The sequence below is a fragment of the Catharus ustulatus genome, chromosome 17 (assembly GCF_009819885.2).
Source record: "Catharus ustulatus isolate bCatUst1 chromosome 17, bCatUst1.pri.v2, whole genome shotgun sequence".
NCBI classification, from domain to species: Eukaryota; Metazoa; Chordata; class Aves; order Passeriformes; family Turdidae; genus Catharus; species Catharus ustulatus.
Window position 1 is genome coordinate 4,952,105 of NC_046237.1, and position 20,652 is coordinate 4,972,756.

At 42.6% G+C, this 20,652-nt stretch overlaps 2 protein-coding genes across 2 annotated transcripts; both read left to right on the forward strand.

Moving 5' to 3' along the window:
• The first annotated feature begins 578 nt into the window (after nt 1–578).
• On the forward strand, nt 579–14,365 carry SS18L1 (SS18L1 subunit of BAF chromatin remodeling complex). Its single transcript, XM_033075139.2, has 11 exons — nt 579–783; nt 3,368–3,444; nt 4,074–4,158; nt 5,001–5,145; nt 7,614–7,811; nt 8,794–8,958; nt 9,850–9,951; nt 10,362–10,454; nt 11,077–11,196; nt 11,810–11,937; nt 12,142–14,365. The coding sequence occupies exons 1-11, from the start codon at nt 715–717 to the stop codon at nt 12,166–12,168; spliced, it is 1,209 nt and encodes a 402-aa protein (XP_032931030.1). The 5' UTR covers nt 579–714; the 3' UTR covers nt 12,169–14,365.
• Nucleotides 14,366–15,717: 1,352 nt separating this feature from the next.
• Nucleotides 15,718–20,347, forward strand: MTG2 (mitochondrial ribosome associated GTPase 2). The gene is given in 8 exon segments (XM_033075336.1): nt 15,718–15,936; nt 16,967–17,092; nt 17,094–17,115; nt 17,445–17,560; nt 17,839–18,061; nt 18,712–18,849; nt 19,245–19,502; nt 19,505–20,347. Coding segments are annotated over 8 exon segments (1,236 nt in total). The 3' UTR covers nt 19,639–20,347.
• Nucleotides 20,348–20,652: the final 305 nt, after the last annotated feature.

The window sequence follows — 20,652 nt, forward strand, 5'->3', positions numbered from 1 at the left end:
TCCCCCTTTCCCTGTCCCCCTGTTCCCTGTCCCCCCTGTCCCTGTCCCCCCGTTCCCTGTCCCCCTGTTCCCTGTCCCCCCTGTCCCTGTCCCCCCGTTCCCTGTCCCTGTCCCCCCTGTCCCTGTCCCCCTATCTCTGTCCCCCTGTCCCTGTCCCCCCGCTGTCCCCCTTTCCCTGTGTCCCCGTTCCCTGTCCTGTCCCGCTATTCCCTGTCCCTGTCCCCCTGTCCCTGTCCCCCGTTCCCTGTCCTGTCCCCTCGCCGCACGCAGCCCCGCGCGCGCCCCGCGCGCTACGCACTTGGCGTAGGCAACCCCGCGCCGCTCCCCGCGCTGGCGCACTTGGCGTACGCAGCCGGCGTACGCAGTTGGCGCAGCGGGCGGCGCGGCCGAGGCGGCGGGAGCCGGGCGGCCGGGACCGCACCATGTGCGGGCGGCGGGGAGGCGGCGGCGGCGCCGCTCCCGTTCCCTGCCCCGAACCGCGGCCGCTGCCGCCCCTCCGCCGCCGCGGGGGCTCGGGGGGGCGCGGCGGGGGCGGTGCCCGGCGGCGCGGGGCGCGGCGCCCGCGGGTGTTGGCGGGGCGCAGATCGTACCATCTGCGGGCGCCCCCCTCCCCGTGCACTGCGGAGAATCCTCGCACGGCAATAGCAGCCAGATAATAACAATATTATTAGAGCCTGGAACCGATATATTATAGACACATAAAAAACCCCCACCATGTCGGTTGCCTTTGCTTCTGCTCGCCCAAGAGGCAAAGGGGAGGTCACCCAGCAAACTATCCAGAAGGTAAAAGAGCATGCTTTTATACAGACAATTTTAGACATTTATTCTGTCCATGCTCCTGCAGCCGGAGGCTGATTTCTAGGGCGATCAGGAAAACTCGTGAATTTGCGAGGGCTGCAGAGATGGACAGCTGGAGAGAGAGAGGTGGGGGAAGGAGGAGGAGGAGGAGGAGGAGGTGGAACAAAGCAAAGGTGTTCAGATCGCTGCAAAGAGAGCGAGAGAAGGACGCAGGGAATAAAATCGGGATGGCACGTTATCCCTGCTGCTGGCCAAGGGGAAACGCTGCCAGGCATACATTGGGAAACGGCAATAAAATCTGCAAATGTGCGATTAATTTATGATGGTACGTCAGCTCTTGTTCCCCAAAGAATCCAACCTAAAAAAACGAATTGAAATAAAATACTGGATTTGCAAGGGTTGTCTTTTGTATCTGGATGCAGAATTTTAATCTCTCAGAAGATAGAGGGAGCACCAGCCACTGGTATTTTCCATAAACTATTATTATTATTTTTGTGATGTGTTTATTGATGTTTAATGACAAACAAAGGTTTTGAAAGATTTTCTCTGGAGAGGAGATGCCCACATGGGTCTCATGTGGAGGCCGAAGCAGAGGGTGCGAGTTGGGAAGTTATTGTTTCCCATTTCCCAGGATTGGCTGCACACACGAGCAGACCTTGGCACCTTTCCTCCTGCAGAAGGTGACAGGAGCGAGGTCAGGAGCGACGAGGCTGGAAATGCCAATAAAGAACGTGCATGTTTCAGTGTCACTGCTGCTTGCCAGTTGTGCTCCTGCTGTGATTTTGGCCGTGTCCCACGGCTCAGGTGTGCCAGGTGTGACTCTGTGTGCTCCCTTTGCTGAGAGTGACCAGTGCCACTGCCAGCACAGCAATTAACCTGTCACCAGGGCTTGTGCAGCCAAGCCATGAGCTGCTGCCAATTTATGACTTGGAGGGGGAAAAACCCCCTCGGTGTGACAGAGCAGAGATGAGAACAGAACAAACTGCCAGGAGAGAGGCTCAGAGATGACTTGCATCTCAGGAGACTGTTTGGAAACATCCCATTTTGTGGAGCTCCTGCAGCACGTGGTGCTGTGAACCAATTCTTTTTAAATACTGAAATATTTCAGACTCAGTGAATAAGTTTTCTTCTAACCTCCAAATAAACTGGAATTGTTTCATCATTCAGATAGTTTGTAATTAAACTCACAGACAAAGAGCAGATAAAGTATCTTCTGTTCAATTTTCAAGCTCTTTCCTTTTTGCATATTCATAAACCTTTATGGAAGCTTCAAAATGTTCTTTCTTTAAAAATAACGAGTGAAACCATTTTCCATCTCAGGTACATTTGCTGGCAGGTCACTTTGGGACTGTTCATCAGTGTTGGGCTGTTGGCAGTGGTTTTCTCTTTTACAAACAGCAATGCTGAGGAAGAGACTTGCAGGCACAGGAACTGGATGGGATTTATAGTCAAGGATGGAAATGGACCACAGAGACCAGGAGAAAAAAAATCTCCAAAAATCCTCATTAAAGTGAGCTTTTGAGAACATATACAGATTTCAGTGAAAAGATTCTTCTTATTTGCATTCGCATTACATAAGCAGCTTATTTTTATTTATTAACTCAATTTTAATAGTCTTTCAAAGCTGTTCTTATCCCAGTATCAAATATTCCTAAAATAGATTTCACATAGAAGAAGTCAGAGCTTTTGGCAATAGAGTAGTGGTGGTGCTCTTCTAAAATAGTACATCAAATAGCATTTCCAGGGCAGTAAAATTCAGCTCTGAACCAGAAATGGTTCTTTCCTCAGGAGCTCTCCTGCCCTGATGCCACAGTGGTTCAGGGGCCCAATCTTGCAAGCACTTGATAACAGTGATATCTCCAACTTCTATTATGCCAGAGGCAAATCTAAATTTCTACATGCTGGTATTTTTTCTATTCATTAACTTGGAGAAAGTGTGCTGCATTCACAAGAAGTCTGGGGGAAAGACACTAATGTATCTGAAATTTCAAAACAAACCAAAGGATATTTTAGGCTTTTAATCATATTATGAGTTCATTAAATAAAATTAAGGACATATTGGGATGTAATTCTCTTTAACATGGTTTCAGTTGTTGCAGTGGTGCAAATTTTATACTTGATCAGGTTTAGCTGTCAGTATGCTCTAGTCCTGGGCAGGAAAAATGAGGAGGTGCAATGGTTTGAAAGTTTGTTTCTTGCTTAAAAGTAAGCATGTTAGTAATACCTAACATTTTGGAAAGTTGGGTGATAGTTTGGGATGAGGCAGAGATAACTCATAGTGAAAGTGTTTTCCTTCTCCAGTATCAGAATTTATCTGCCATTTAAGGAACAAGGTAAGTCCATTCATTCTTCTGTAAGGATATTTCAAGTAACTACTTGAAAGATAACTGTTTATAAGTGAATCAACCTTGTGGCTCAGTAAAGTCACATGTAGGCAATTTACAAAAGCCAAGGCAACAAAACTGAAAAAAACACCATCCAGTGCCAAGGAGGGTGGGGGATCACAAAAATACAGGACTTTTATACAGTTCTCATAGTAACATGTTTTGGTCCTATTTCTTTTATGCAGATGCTAGATGAAAATCACCACCTAATACAATGTATTATGGATTATCAGAGCAAGGGGAAAACTGCAGAATGTACTCAGTGAGTATTACAAATCCAGGAGTTTGTTAGAAATGTTTCCTGAAGTCTGACTCTTCCCTTTGCTCGGTGACATAGCTCTTGGTTTGCTCTTGGAAACACTCCTGTTCTTTTTAGGAGCTTTTCCAGTTCATGGAGAACTGTGAAGAAGCATAAATGGTTCTGGTGGTGCTTACTTGAGTAAACACTCCAGTTGGAGCACTCTTGAAAAAAAATCATGTTCTTCTCAGCTTGCTGGCAGGGAAACCAGGTTTTGGGCTTTGGAGTTCTGGAATTTCATTCCTAGCAGGGAATCAGAGAAAGGAAAAGTGTCTGATTGTTGGAGCAGCTGACTGGGTGTCAATCCTCAAAGAGTGAGGTCCCAGCTCCACAGGTCAAAGTGCTTTCAAAGGAGTTCAAAGTGGTTTTTACCTCTCCCTTCCCCCAAGTTTATCCTTTTGTAAAAGAGGTGTTGAGCACACTGATCCTTGATGGGTGACATGGTCATTGCTACTGCTATTTATTAGGACAGATTAAAAATGGGTTAAGGTAATTGAACTAGCCATTTGTAAATAGGGGGGAAAAAAGAGAAAGACATGGAATTTTGTGTATTGTTCACCATTTCCAAATAAGCTTTACTCCTTGTTCTGTAGATACCAACAAATCTTGCACAGAAATCTGGTTTACTTGGCAACAATAGCAGACTCTAACCAGAATATGCAGTCCTTGCTTCCTGCTGTAAGTACCAGTACAATTACTGTGACTAATAATTAGTTATTAGTATAACTAATACCACAGTTATTTCCCTCAGATACATTAGCTATGCCAGAGGGAAATGTTCTTTGATGCTGTCACTGATCACTATAAATGAACCATTTTTTAGTATTTTTGCAGCTAAAAGTTTTGAAGTGGCCAAGTAGACCACCAAAAAAATCAAAAATTGCTTTTTCTGTGTTTAAATTATATTTTTTGGGACATTTGTGTTACTGTCATAGCCCACAGCTCAAGGTTTATGATGCAGAGGTACAGATCTGAACATTTGTTCCACATTCAATATCCTTACCTGTTCTTACTGTATTCTTCACTTGGGGGAAATAATGCTGCTGTTTTACATCAAAAATCGAATTGAACACTCGGGCACTGCTTTGTCTTTACACATGTTGTTGTTCTTGCTCAGTGGATTGATTTGGGAAGTGCCACACACAACACAAACTGCAGCATAGCTTGGCAAAGGTCAATCTGTCACCACACTCCCGTGTTGTCTTTGCTAATGCATTCCCCGCAGTGGTTGTGTTTGGAAATCCATGTGAGCGCAGAGGAACGAGCACAGAAGCCACACTCTGTGACAAACACAATTTCAAGCCCTTCCCTGTGCTGCTGCCTGTCAGCTGCTCTGTCATGCTCAATGTCACTCACGCAGAGGAGTCAAACCAAGAAAAGGTTTACCCAAAAAACCAACACGCATTTAGCCGAGGCAGTTTTTACTCATAGCCAGGCTTATTTGGGGGCTGCTGTTTTTCTAATTAAAAACCTAACCAAAAAAAAAAAAAATTTTGCTTTTCCTCCTTGTTGTTTCACAGCCACCAACGCAAAACATAAACTTGGGCCCGGGAGGGATGAGTCAGAGCGCATCCAACCAATCCCTCCACTCGCAGAGCAATCTCAGCGATGCCATCGGGACCGGCCTTCCTCCTTCCTCCCTCATGCAGAGTCAGATTAGCAATGGTGAGCTTTGGTCCCCTTTGTGCTGCTTTGCTGTTGCCTGGCAACAAAATCATTAATGCAGAATATACTTAGAGAGCTGGAAAAGACCTCTCCTAACTCACCTTTCAGGCATATGGGGGTTTCAGGCACATGCTGAAATCACCACAAAATGGCTACAGGCAGGGATGATGTTGGCTTCTGCAGAGGGCTTTGTGTTTCTGCAGAGCAAATTCAAGACTTTAAAAAAAAAATGCATGATGAAAATCACCGGGTAAAGATGCATCCAAGTTTTTAGTAACAAAAATTATATGTTACAGTATTTTTCTCATGGAAGTGGCAGGGTTGGCCAGGGTAAAATGGAATTGTTTGCATGACTAACCACACAACCAAGCCTTCAGATTGCAAAGACCTTCCAGGATACATTTCTCCTTACAAATCATTTGATGTTGCACCAGTCTTTGTCCTCTACAGAAGCTTGCAGAGATTGTATTGCACAGTCAAATAATTTGCACAGATATTTCATATTAATGAGATAATATAATCTGTCTGCTCGGTTTTGTTCATGCAACTAAACTAATTGAAAAACAATTTTTTAATATGTGCATTTTATATTATGAATAATCTGTTTATTTGGTAGATCATAGTTATTCAGTCAGTTCTTGTTTCTGTGGGTGTCTCCCAGAGTGAACAGAGAGCAAAACCAGTTTCTATAAATAGAAATATCTGATTGTAAAATCACAGATATTGGCAGGGGGACTCAAGAGCAGACAGAAGCCATGAAATTACTTCAGTTTTTTAAAACCCCTTTGTGGTTGAGCCTGTAGTACCTCTTAAACGAATGGATAAGTGACCTGTTTTAAACAGATGCAGCTTGTAAAGTGAACTTACTAAATTTTTCAGGGCCTTTGTTTTGAAAGATTTAAAACTGAGTATGAGTAATGTATTAAGTCAGTCAAAACATTGTTTTGTGTTATTAGGAGTAGACATTTTCAGTGCTACTGTTGTTGGTTTTCTGATTTGCTCCCCAGCCTCCTCCAGATCTTTGTAGTAATTTGCTGCTGATTGAAAGAACCAGACTGGAGTCCTGAGGACTGGACTCATCCACATATTTTCCCTTACAATCACAAATTAGCCAACCTTTTTCTTTTCTTTTCCTATTTTAAAGAAGGCCAAGAATCTCTATTTTTTCCCATGCAAATAAGGCAAGGTTTACCAACACTTGCTGCTCTCCATCTCTCACTCAAGGCAACTGCTATCTCCATTCACACACTGTGTGACCTTGTGCTGCACAAGGATCAGCTTTACAACTTAAACTGAAGCAAAACACAGAGATAATTTTCTGTTAGCAGCATTTTGACCCAGCTCCACTGATTTCAGGAGGGCTGGCTCTCTTTATGTCTTGTTGAAACTGCTGCTTGCATCTCTTCTTCAGAGGAAAATATCATAATTTACAGCAAATGTTCTCATTTTGATGTCTATGAAAACCATTAAGGGTAATTAATGAGGATTGTACTAAATGAGTTAGACATTTTTCAGAGGCTGCAGATATACTTAATAACCCCAAATTAAAATATCATTATTTAAATATTACAACAAAATTCTGCCTGTTCTAAGGATTCTGCATTCTACCTAAATTAACTGAGATTGACAACAATATGTCTGAATTTAGATAGGCCACAGTATGCACCATCACAACTTGGATAGTAACAACATACAGTGAAAACAACTTTCCAAAACTCATTCATAAAACTACTTACAGCAATAAACAACAAACAAGAACCTAATTTCCCCCAATATTAGCTACCCAACAGAATCCTAAAAAAGAAGCACAGTGCCAGATAAGCAGGATGGTGCAAACCCAGGCTGTGGCTGGAGCAGTCTGATGATTACATGCTGATGTTGGAAAGGGAGTAACATCTGGCATTGTTATGGTGACTTGGAAAATTTATCTTCCTCTGAGGTGCTTTTAGTCAAACTTCAGGAAAGGGAGAGATAAGCTTGTTCTCTGAGTAGAGGCTCTGTTGGTACTGCAGAAGCCCAAGGTAAGAAGCTGAGCTGGTCATAGAGGAGCCCAGTGGATGCAGCAATGTGCAAAGTGTGTCCCAGCCACTGCTGTGCCTTCCCATTGTCACCCTGTGTGAAGGGGGAAGGAAAGAACGAATTTCAAAAGGCTAGGATGTTTCCAGAGTCCATGTATTTTCTGGAGTACCTGAAATTCCTGGCATTTTTTTTATTCTGCATTGCTGCTGGTTTTGTTATTCCCATCTGCAATCCTGTACAGCCTCGATTTGGCTGCCAGGAAGAGGAGGATCACTCTAACTGTGCAGCAGGCAGTTTTAATTTGTCTGTAGATAACAGGGAGTTTCAATAATCAGGATTTTTGGGTTTTTTGCTTTGCCTTATCATGAGGTATTTCAGAAAGGCTGCGAGGCCTCGTGCTCACTGTGCATTGCCAATACTAACTCAGATTTTCTCTCTGATTTTTGTAGGTCCTAACCACGTGTCTATGCAGCAGTCAGGCCAGAACACCATGCCCACGACCTCCCTGAGCATGACTGTCAGCAGCCATGGGACTGGCCCTGGCTACAGCCACACAGTGCCTGCGTCTCAGAACGTGCCAATGCAAGGCCAGGGCTCAATAGGCAATTACGTCTCTCGAACAAACATCAACATGCAGTCCAACCCAGGTAAACTCCCTCCTCCTCCTCCTGAGCCTCCTTGACTTTCCAGTGACCTCACAGGGTTTACCACACCACTTGGTTCTGTAAATATTTTCTGTAGAAAGCAATAAATAAACAAGAGGAATAGATAGATTTAAGCCGTCTCTGAATTTCCAGGTGTAGGCGCCAGTGTAAGTCAGAACAGTTTCAGACTTGCTTCAACTTAGCCATGGCTGGGGCTGAGCTGGGGAAAAGGGGGTTAGGTAGAGGTGCAGCAGCACTGTCTGATAGCCCTGGCAGCAAATCCCACAGCCCTGGGAGGGATCTGAGCAGCACCTTCACCCAAGCACAAAGTACCTGCCAGGCTACAACACCTTTACTGTTTGTACTGTACTGCCCCATTTCGTTATTTTATCGGTACCTCACATGGTTTGCAGGGCATTAAAAGACGGCAGACAACTCAATTAATCTCTTAATTTTAAAAAAAGTTTGTTAATTCAGTCACATTGAATGGGATGTCTGATGCTTTAGAATTCTTTACAGCAGCATGAAATTTAGGGATCAAATAAATCCTAAAATATCAGTTTACTTAAGCTCTATAATCATCAGGTGTATGAGAAGATGGAAGCAGAAGAAAGAGTATATTAGAAAAAAAAATGCAGCAACTAAATAGTCCAGAGGTAGACAGGAATAAACATAATTTCTTGTTTCTTTCTTTAACCCTACTGCAATAAGGTTTACATTATTTTAAGAAAGCTAATAATAATCAAGGTTGGATGTATTTTTAAATACCTGCTGAAGCAAATGGCAAGAACTGACCATGTAATAAGATCCTTTCTGGATTCCAGTGCAGAAGAGTAAATAAATCCAGTAGGAAAACATCTCCCCCTGTGGAAAATTCACAGAATTATCAGGATGCATGTTAGCTGAAGGTTTTAACTTGGTTCCAAAGAGACTAGGAGAGAACTGCCCCAGCTTTGGAAAACAATCTTTTCCATGTCCATTGTAGTCTCCATGATGCACCAGCAAGCTGCAACATCACATTACAACTCGGCACAAGGAGGGAGCCAGCACTACCAGGGACAATCCTCCATTGCCATGATGAGCCAGAGCAACCAAGGCAACAGCATGATGGGGCAGCGACCCATGGGCCCTTACAGAGCTTCACAGCAAGGTAAAATTGCTATCAGATTGCTGATAGGACTCTCAATACACTGGTGATACTCAGTCTGTCCTGTGGGGTACATAAGTCACCGAAATTTCCAAGTCACATCGACAAACAGAGAATCCCACCCAGGAGCACAGGAAATCCTGGATGGGTTAAGTATCATGACAATGAGATGAACCTGAATCTATTCTCAAGATTTATCTATTTAATTATTTCATGTGTTTAGAAAAATAATTCTGTCTAAAAGGGATCATAAATCTCTAAAGAAAAGATGAACAATTTGATATACAGCTCATTCAAGCCACTGGGACTCTATTCAATTCTTTCCTGTGGTGTTGGATCAGCCCTAACATGGCACAGTTAGGAAGGAACACATTTCTGGAGAGAAGATACAGTTTGCCAGCAATTAGAATGAAAAATTAGGCCAAGGAAAGAAAAACACCAGAGGATAACTACCATGCTCTAAGACCTCTCTGGATAAAGTTCTAAGAGGCAATAAAGCTGCTAGACTGATTCTAAAATAAACTGGATTTTGCTAAGAAACAAATCAGTGAAAATATGTTTAATTCTGACTGTGCTCTTGAGCATGGAATCCATTCCTGTTCTTTCTAATAACTCAGATTAGTAGATGAAATGTAGTCCTTACATTCTGTGTTGCTGCAGAAGTGAGTGATTCTGGAATGTGCTACTGACTGTTGTGTGATTTCAATTTCAGCCTTCTTTGTCTGAAATACAAATTTATTTCCTTTTTCTAATGAGCAAATAATCTTTATAACTGCTCTCAATTGTTTGCTTATCCAGACATAAACTTTGTTTTCTTTAAAAAAAATATTAGATAAGAGAAACCCATCCCTTAGGAGTCCACAGGCTCAGTTTGCCTTGTCTTGTGCCTTGCAGGTTCCTCGCAGCAGTACATGGGTCAGGAAGAATATTACAGTGAGCAGTACAGTCATGGCCAAGGCTCTTCAGAACCCATGAATCAGCAATACTACCCAGATGGTAATTCCTCTGAGCTGGGCTCACCATGGTACTGATAAAGCACAGAGCACCACGACTGCCACATCCAAGGACATGGCAAACCTATCGTGCTTCATTTACCATTTAAATGATGGAAAATTAGAACATTGGGGTTGGGAGTCTGGTACAAAACATGCACATCAGTGCACCCTGCTACATAAACTGCTCCAAAAAGAGCCCAAATCCCAGTTTGGATTAGTAAACACAAGAGTTTTATCTATTGGCATGACTTTCCTTGCCATGTGTTCAATGTTCTCCCTAAGGGTCTATATTTACTCTTAGCCTCATCTTGGTGCATAAGCAGCTTCAAAATATATATTAAATATATATTCAATACTGTGTCTAAGGTCCCATGAAGAATGTGTCTGACAAATCTTTGTGACTCCTTGCAGGACATGGTGATTATGCCTATCAGCAATCCTCCTACACTGAACAGAGCTATGACAGGTCGTTTGATGACTCTACACAGCACTACTATGAAGGAGGTAGGAAAATACAGCAAAATCTTAGCAATAAATCCAATACATTATTAAGATATCTGGACTCTAAATTAACTGGAAATATTAACTGAATTATGATGCAGCAAGGTGGCATTTAGGAAGCAATGTCATCTATAGAGCCTCTGTTCATTTTATTGTTTCAGGATACAGCAAATGGAATTTCCATCATAGGTATTTGAAAAAAAAATACCATTAACAACTAGATAAGTGGTCTTTCTGGGATATATGGAAAAACATCATTACCTAGAAGAAAATACAATGAGAGGGCTTCTTGAGAAAACAGCCATTTACTCTGGCAGACTTACCTTTGTGACTTTTTCTTCTGAAGCCCTTCTGGGGTAAAAAAAAATCCTTTGGGGAACAGGTTGTTTGTTTGTTTGCTTAGTGATGTGTATAAATAAGTAACTCTGCTATTCAAAAGAATTAAAAATAACTGGAGAAATAAACATCTTGCTTGGCAAAATCCAGTTATCTGTTTCTAAGAGAAGTATTTGTGTATGAGTTCCAGACCAAGGGTCCTTACACCTTTATTTTCCTTATGATCCACCTGTACAGTGAAATATCTGCCTCACCTATGACCAAACAATTCCAATATTTCCCTCTCCAGGAAATTCTCAGTACAGCCAGCAGCAGGCAGGATACCAACAGGGAGCTGCACAACAGCAAACATATTCCCAGCAGCAATACCCAAATCAACAGAGTTACCCAGGACAACAGCAAGGATATGGTAAGAAAACTCTCAGTGGCTGGTCAGGTGTTTGCAGTGTTTCATCCTGATACCTCCATTCCTAGACTAAAATAGGCTGTAAACTATTTCCTTGGGTTAACAATGTACCAAAATAGCCAAAGATCTAGTAAAGGGATTCTGGGCAGTAACATACCTTAGTATAGCACTGCATTTCATCATAAATCCCTCTCTCTTTTGCTAGGAGTTAGAAAATACACATTTTCTTCATGTTGACTTTGTGTAAAACATCATCAGGAGGTCACTGCCTGGGTTCCCAGGCCTCCTACACACCTAGTCCTTCTGAACTGACATGAAAAAGAACATCAGCAGTCCAGAGAATCACTCCTCTGTTGCCTATGGTGGCACAGCCAGATTAGATAGGAATTGAAATGTGCAGTTCTTACTAAAATACCAGGTAGTTTGCATAGAGGTCATAACTGAGCCAATACAGATTTCAGAGAGGCTTTGCTTAGAAGTGCTATGACATTTTTTGATCTAAGTTTAAAATCTGAAATTTTACACTGCTGCAACTACCTTATTTGTTTTAGATTGTATTAACTCTAAGAAGTCCCCCAGCAAATCAAGCCTGTAATGGATTTTACTGTCTTCTCAGGTCCTGCACAAGGAGCCTCTTCACAGTATTCCAGCTACCAACAGGGACAGGGACAGCAATATGGAAGTTACAGAACTTCCCAGACAGGCCCATCCGCTCAGCAACAGAGGCCTTATGGCTATGAGCAGGTAAATTGTCTAAATCTCTGCTCTGAAAGAGCAGACCTGGTTGTTAGCTCTGTCTATAAATCTATCTGATAATTTGGTGCAGGTATTTGGGTGATACTTTAGTAGGTCTTGTAGAATTCACAGTCCAAAAGAAATTGCCTCACAGTAAGCCTCCAATTTATTATCCTTCAACATTTCTATTTCTTTTTTCTTTTTTTTTAACAGGGACAATATGGAAATTACCAGCAATAAAAGAATACAGTGCTGTGTCAGATTCCTTTCAATAGTATCTCAATCTTTTGAACTGGATGTACAGGCAGTTTTGATTAATTGTAATATGTTGGTTACCCCTTAGCACAAAGCAGCGTCTGTATGTGAACAGTGATCATTTCATGCTGGATATGAAGCAGTGCACTACTGGTAACAAGACAATGCTTTAATGGTTTGATATTTGGTGCTGTGTATAGTACTGTATGTTGATACAACGCAGAAGTTTTCCATTTACCCCCTCTTGTCCCATTCTTGATGTTTCTGAATAGCTTTAGGATCATTAGATCACAGTTGTGCCCCGTTCTGGAAAACAGCCAGGTTGTTCTGCAGTCTGGCTCAATGCAAAGCCCATCAGTCACATCTCAGTCCAGGGAAATTCCCTGTGGTAAGTTATTGATCTTTTTTTTAACTGGATGCATTGAAGATTACCTGCCAGCCTCCAAAATCCATGGCTCTTCAGTTTACTACTACAGAACAAGGGGATGGATACATTCCTTATAAAAAGACAGTTCTGTGCTATATGACAAAAAATAACTTCTGTAATGCCTACCTACCCAAATCCTGTAATTCAGTAATCTGCATAAGTCCACATTTCTGTTGTGAAAGGTACAGAAAGAGGATCCAAACCTATGGTCCTAGAAATGTTAATAAATAGAGGCACCTTTTATATGTCCATGTAAACAAAGGTATTTCTGTCATGGAAAGAAAAACAGAAGGGAGCTCTGAGACCTGCAGAGTCAGGTCAATACACTGCTCAACATCAATATTGCTTCATATTGTGCTTAGCAGAGAGAAATATCTGGCAGAAATCCCATTTTGAATATCCTACTCCAAATTTTGTAACTTGCATATACATTTTTGTGCCAAATTTTGCAAGCAGGTGGCTGGCATCCTTCTTTATTCTGATTCTTGCACTGCCCTTGCTCAGATTCCCCAGCAAGCATTATAACCATAAATATTGTCAAATTTGTTGGTCTGTTGTTCTTACAGCTCATCATCACTTTTATTTTCCTATTGTAGCTTGACAGAAAAGTAGTTCAGAGGTAAAAAAAAAAAAAAGGCAATTAAATTCAGCTTTAATTGTGAGACATTATTATGCATATAGAGAGGGGAGCTATTAATGGGGTCAACCAGTGAGAGAATACCTATAGAGGGAGAATTTAGAGAGAAAAATTAGTGGTATGTAAAAATAAGTATGAACAATGTAAGTCACTTCTATTCAGTTTTATATGTTCTTATAAAGTCTTGGGGGGGGTGAAAAAAAGGCACTTTTAAAGTGCTTATATAAGTGTTGAACAAAATACTGTGTCCAAATTTCTCTGAAACAAAAAGCTGGGGTGGCTGTAGCCCATAAACATTTTTTTATATGAGATTAACAGCAAATTTACAATCTAAAGTAAATACACTCTGTAGGATTTTCTCCTTTTCATTGTCTGACTGGTATTATTTATGGGATTTTGAGTGCTTTATATTTTGAAAAATGAAGACCACAAGGAAAACACATCTATCAATTGAATACTCTTTTTTCCTTCAGAAGAAAATCTTTAACTGGACAACTAGAGAGTTTACTATTAAATGTCCAAGCACTGTCCTTCCTATGTTAATAATTCCAGCTATTGGAAAATAGAAGACATTTTTTTAGTCAGTCCTCATTTCTCTCATCTTTCCTGCTGGTGTTTTCATACAAATAAGTACTCTCAAATAGCAAGGAACAGAAAGGAAGTAAGATTGTTTTCTTTATTATAATTACTATTACAGGTAGCCAGAAGAATGCAATATTGCTCTTTGCCAGGTTGGGAATATGCCTTTTATGTGGTTTTTGAAAGTGCTGAAATGCTTTTGAGAGAATATGAACAACACTCAAACCCGAAACAGCAACATTACATCAATCTGAAATGTCTTACATTAAGAACTTCGTGAATGTTGTGTATATAATGTATTTGAAAGAGCACTTTGGAAATAGTTTGTACATTTATTTCCTAATTTATACATGATTTTTGGTGTTAATATTTCTAATTGTTAATAACAAAATGTTATTTAATGTGTCGTCCATTTTTATGTATTAATGTGGAAACAAAGTGATGCCAGCATTTTGACTTCTTCCATGATTGTATCATCTTCTGTTTTGTAATACAGAATGCTTGAAAATGGTTTAGTTTAAATATTATCTGAACGTGGATTTGGTGGTGCTTTTCTTGTGGCAGATGGAATGAATAGCACAGGTTAACCTTTCCTTAGGGGTGCTGGTGGGTGAGAGCTGGAAATTCCCCCAGCCCAGAAATCCCCCCCGTGTGCTGGGCTGATCCCCAGGGTGGGCAGCAAGAAGGGAGAATTTTGCCCCTCAGAATTCTCAGAATTCTGCTTCTCAGGGCACAGACCGGTTGGAGAGAGCTCAGGGGAGGCCACCAAGCTGATCAGAGGGATGAAGCAGCTCTGCTGTGAGGAAGGGCTGAGAGAATGCAGATTGTTCAGCCTGGTTAGGGGTGAACTTTGGGGTGCCTTAATTGCAGCCTTCCAGTGCCTGAGGGGAGCTGTAAGAAAGACAGAAAGAGACTATTTATAAAGGCCTGGAGTGACATGACGAGGGGGAATGGCTGAGGGGGTATCAGGAGGATGCTCGGTGCTGTGAGGGTGCCCGAGGAGCTGTGGCTGCTCCATCCTTGAAGTGTCCAAGGCCAGGCTGGAATAAAATAGGAATTTATTGAAAGGATCCACCGTGGGCAGTGCAAGAGCCCAGCTGGGACTACACTCAAATTAAATCCAAGATGAATCTCGATCATGAGTTTTTGCACTTTTATAAGTTTTGGTTCATCTACATATTGAGGTCAATTATCCAACCACAGCCCCAGGCTATGAAGTCTCAGCCCCTGGCTTTCCTCGCTTTTCTGCTTTTTGGGTATCAGTTGTCCTTGATTCTCTAGCTAGAAAGGTTTTGTCTAACTACTCTGCGAAGAGAACTTACTACCACCTAATACGATGTTTCAGACTTAGTAAGCAGCAGAGATTCTGAAAAATATAACAGCTAAAACCCAAGGCATCAAGATGATCTTTAAAGTCCCTTCCAACTGAAGCCTCTATGGATTCTGTCACTCTGGGGCTGTCTCCGCCCTCAGGGGCGCCGCTCCGGGGACACGGGGCTCAAGCGGGGCTGTGAGGGCTGAGCTGGGGCAGTGATGGCTGTGAGGGTTGAGCTGGGGCTGTGAGGGGCTGAAGCGGGGCTGTGAGGGCTGAGCTAGGGATGAGTCGGGGCTGTGATGGATGAAGCCGGGGCTGAGCTGGGGCTGTGAGGAGTGTGAGAGCAGACGGGTGCCGGGCTGAAGCAGGGCTGTGAAGGCAGGCGGATGCCGGGCTGAGCCGGGGCTGTGATAGCTGAAGCCGGGGCTGAGGCAGGGCTGTGAGGGCTGCGAGAGCAGGCGGGTGCCGGGCTGAGGCGGGACTAAGAAAGGGCGGGCGGGCACTGCCGGGGCGCGGCTTCTCCGCAGCGGCTGCGCCCGGGAGGCCGAGGCGGAGCCGTGCTGTCACCTCCCCTCCATGGCGGTGCTGTGCGGGGCCGGCATGGGCGGCTCGGTTCTCCCGGCCGCTGCCGGGGCCGCGCTGAGGCGCTGCGGGGCCGGGCCGGGCGGCCGCAGCCCCTGGAAGCCGGGCCTGCTCCTGGTGCTGCTCAGCCCGCCGGCTTTCTCCACGACCTGCGCCCGGTGCGCCAAGGACAGGCGGCTGAGGCAGAAAAGAGCCATTTCCGAGCGGCAGCTGGTAAGTGCTGGGCTCTGTGTGAGCTCGGGGTGCCTCGGACACAGCTCCCGACTCTCTGAGTGAGGAAAGACTGGTTCAAATATAATAAACTTCCAGAATAGTGAGGAAATGAGCCTGCCCCCTGTTCACAGTGCTCGTAGTAGCGGTCCCCTTCCCTTTGGCCTCTTTGGGTTGGAAGCATCCATAAGTCTAGAAACCAAAAAGTGTTTTTAAAGCTAAAGCTGTAAAATGGTACTTTAGCTTTAAATCTAAAATACTGTTCTGTTGCTCACTGGTTGTTTAGTCTTACGGTGTAGTCAGGTGCCAAACAAGCATCACTTTATGTCAGAGAAACTTCAGGGTCCTAGAATTAATTCTTCATCTTATTTTTATATTTACACGTCTCTGGAAAATCTTATTTTCTATTGATCCATAAATCACTTCTCATTAAAAGCCATAGTTTACTGTCTCGCCATGTGGTGGTGCCAGATACATTCTAAAAGAGGCTTTTTAGTAGTAGTATAAATTCGATTATCAAAAGTTCAGTTGAGAGGCGTTTCTTTTGCAGTTGCTTCTCTTTGACATCATAACACTAGTAAGAGTTTTTCTTCCTCGCTTGCTATTTGTCTGGTTACACAGTACCTTAGTAACTGACAGAATTCGAAAGCGATCACAGTCATGCTTCTTCTCATCCCTCTGTGTAAACAATTCCACCTGTCAATGAATAAATATTCTCTAATATTTTCCCTTGGGAATTGCAGCCCCCTTTCTGGAGACAGATAAAGTTATCTCAACATAGCCTTAGGCATTTCCTTTTTTAAAAGTCCTTAAAAAAACTTGAAATACGAGATCTGTTTTTCTTTATCATTACGCTTTGTACGCTGCATTTCATTGATCTGCGAATGGCAGCAGAGTTCTGATTTCTTTTTTTTTACTGTTGAATGGAATTCACCATGGCTAAAAATAGCAGATCTGCCTATTAACTAAAACTTCTTGGAAGATGAGTCTGATAAATTGTACTTAGAGGGAACAACCCCCACCCTCGTTGCAGACGCGTTATTTCGTGGATCAGCGGAGAGTGCGCGTGGTTGGAGGACAAGGAGGAGGAGGGGGCCATTCCTTCCACAGCGAGCCCAGAAAAGTGTTTGGAGGTCCTGATGGTGGAAATGGAGGTGATGGGGGGTCATGTCATTTTTAAAGGTAAACCTCACTGAATCTGTTTTGTGTTGTGTTTTTTCTCTTAAGATGAATAAAGCTGTTTCTACCACCACCCTAAAATAAAATCTAATCTAGCAAATTAATTTTGGTTGGAATGACCATGTTAATAAACCTAAGCAGGTAAGTACAGACAGTTGAATTTCATAATGACTTAGATTAATGTTAGTCTTCCCTGATATGCTATTGTTGGGACAGCAAGTAGAATGTACACTCATGCAATATTCAAAACGAGAGAGAACAGTCAAGAGGTGACTTTTCTGTGCCTGTTTTACTAAAGCAATGTGTTCAAAATGTGTGTCTTTGCTTTACAGCTGACCAGCAAATGAAATCACTTTCTTCAGTGTTCCCCTTCTATCAGGGTTTTCACGGAGAGAGAGGAGGAAGCAAAAACTGTTACGGAGCTAATGGCGCACACATGTATGTTAAAGTAAGTCAGTGGGCATTGCCTGCTCTGTGGTAGCTTGGTACCTGCCTGATTTTCAGGCTGGAGAACCTTATTGTGAGCAGATCTCATGTGTAATGAAGGGTAAATGTCTGATGGTGCTGTTTGAGTTGAGAAAGTGAGTTTCATGAAATACAATTCTCCTTTTGGGTTCCTCACCTCCAGAATATGCAGGAGTGGTTTTCAGCAAATCTGAAATTGGCTGGAGGATGTGCTGCAAGGCTTTGAGCTTCAGTGTAATGCTTGCATCTCTTCACTTTGAGGTCCCTGTAGGTACTTTGGTGAAGGAGGATGGCAGAGTTGTGGCTGACCTCACTCAGCATGGAGAGGAGTACATTGCAGCTTACGGAGGAGCTGGAGGCAAAGGGAATCGCTTCTTTCTCTCCAATGAAAACCGCGCTCCGAAATTATTTACTCCAGGAGAGCCAGGTCAGGAGAGGGTCCTTCATCTGGAGCTCAAGACAACAGCTCATGCAGGATTGGTGAGTTTCTGCTGGTCAGCTTCCATCTGGTTGTAGGATGACACTTGACTGACTGAAGAAATAATGCGTCCTAACATTTTCTTAGCCCCTGGCTTGCTTGTTTGGAGATGCAGCTCGATGCTTTCTGCTGTTACTTGGTAGAAGATGTCCAAAGTGATTCTCAGAGCTGTCACTCTCTTGCTACTTGGTGTTGTCGTACTTCTGCTAAAATCCAAACTCTACACAGAGAAACAAGATTCATCAGTGATTGCTGATGATGTACAGCAGCTTTGTCTGCTGATTCTGCAGATGAACAGTACAATGTAGAGAATTATTTTAAATTGGTTTATTTTCTTGGTTTTGGGGTTTTTTTTCCTAAATGATAAAATTCAAATAATCTGTTTCATCTCTGTATTTCTCTTTTTGCAGATATTAAACATTTGATTTTGTTAAGGCCAGGTTTATCACCCTCTGAAATGAAAAATGCTGAGTCAACTTTGAGCTTAACCTATTTTTGTATTGAGTATGGAAATACCAGCTGGCAAAGCTGTGAAAGTTATGCTTTGCTGCAAAATGTTCTTGATGGAAGTCCAACAACTGCAGAATAACTGTTTGGTCTAGCAGAATTTTGCAGATTTGTTTAAAGATTGAGAAATTTGGGTGTCTGTATTCCAGGTGGGCTTTCCAATGCTGGCAAATCCTCGCTTTTGAGAGCCATCTCCCGGGCAAAGCCAGCTGTGGCTGCCTACCCATTCACAACCCTAAACCCCCACGTTGGCATTGTCCACTACCAAGACTATGAACAAGTGGCAGGTAAGAATTTGAAGTTTGTTGTGTGTACCTTGATAGCAATTCCTGTCACCTTTGTAAATGCTTTAAAATGCTGCAGAAATAGGTTCAGGAGTTCTGTAAACTTCTTGCTAGTTCTGAAGAACTTCAAACAAAACTCTACTAAAAACCCATTTCACCTTCACTTGTAGGTACCCTTAGTGCCAAACTGTCAGTCTGTATTCTGTTTGCACTGGAGTAATCTAAATTTAGGTCTTTTAAAATATAACAGCTGCAAACTTAGTGTGAATTGTACTTTAATATTGAGGCACTGAGACATAATTCTCTAAGTACTGACACTGGCCAGTAAAAGACTGGAGGGATTTTTTTGGGGGGGTTTTATTGGATCTGCTGGATTCACTGTGAAATTTCTCTTGTAGTTGCTGACATTCCTGGCCTGATCAGAGGTGCTCATCAGAACCGTGGGCTGGGGACAGCCTTCCTAAAGCACATCGAGCGCTGCCGCTTCCTCCTGTACGTGCTGGATCTCTCTGTGCCTCAGCCCTGGATTCAGCTGCAGGACTTGAAACATGAACTGGAAGCTTATGAAAAAGGCTTGTCTGAGAGGCCTTGTGTTGTGATTGGGAATAAGGTTGACCTTGCTCAGTCCAGGATCAATCTGCCACTCCTCAGGGGGCAGGTGCTGAGAGGGTCATTGCCTTGTCTGCACTGACAGGAGACAACTTGGAGGAGCTGCTGCTGCATCTCAGAGAGCTGTATGACACTTATGTGAAGACAGAGCAGTCACAAGGACAAAGCCCAGTCAAGTGGTAGAAGCCTACTGCTGTGAACTGTGCTGCAAGGAGAACAAAGTTAAAGTAGTTTGATTTGACTGCATCTCTGTGATTAGGACTTCTTGGGGTTGTTAAGGTGGAGGGCACAGCATGGGGATTGGTTCTGGAGTGCTGCTGTGGAAAGATTGTTTTGTCTGTTTGTTCACCTCTGAGGTGTCTCTGAAGTTTTACAACAAAGCTTGAAAATTGTAATCATGGTGGGTGATGAACTGGAAACCTGGCTCTTGTTTGGCATACTGTGGAATGAAGAGAATGCTGTCTAGTAGAAATAACTGAAATTCAGGATCTGCAGGCTCATTTTATGAAGTGTGGTGAAGTGACTGTCTCAATTTTCACTAATCAGTTCTAAAATCAAACCAGGTGGTCCATGTTTATCTGTTTTATATGATGGCCAATTTCAGTCATGTCTTAAAACTTTTCTCCCATTGTGTTTGGTGTTTTCTCCTTAGAGAAGGCACAGCTCAGTAATTTTAGGGAGGAGCATGAAAGAACTGCAATTAATGACTGAAATTATTTCCTCATTAATATAAATAATTACTATATTTAAATGCTGGCAGCAGCTAAGTAGCTGCATAAACTGGCCAGGAACCAGCTGTTTGAGACTCACATCTGAGTTCTGTTTAGGAATCTCAGGCAGTGTTCTGAGAAATCCTAAGCTTAAATACATCAAATAAAAGAAAAATACAGTTCTTTGTGTGTATGTGTCCCTTTTATTTTAAACAATGTCATTTTATGGACTGTGTTCTTAAACTTCAGGAATTCAGGAATCTTAATTTAAAACAGTGGTCTTTGCCCTTTCCTCATACTGAAAGAAGAGCTGCTTCTGTATACTCTGGTTATATTTTCTGTAAAAGATTGTTATCTTAATAATGGAAAGTCAAAATTAATCAAAACATATTATTAAACTTTTTCATAAGGGACCTGAACAGGCTTGTGAGGTGCTGAGACACAAACACTGTCAGAAATAGAGGAAATTACTGAGTGGATGTGAAAA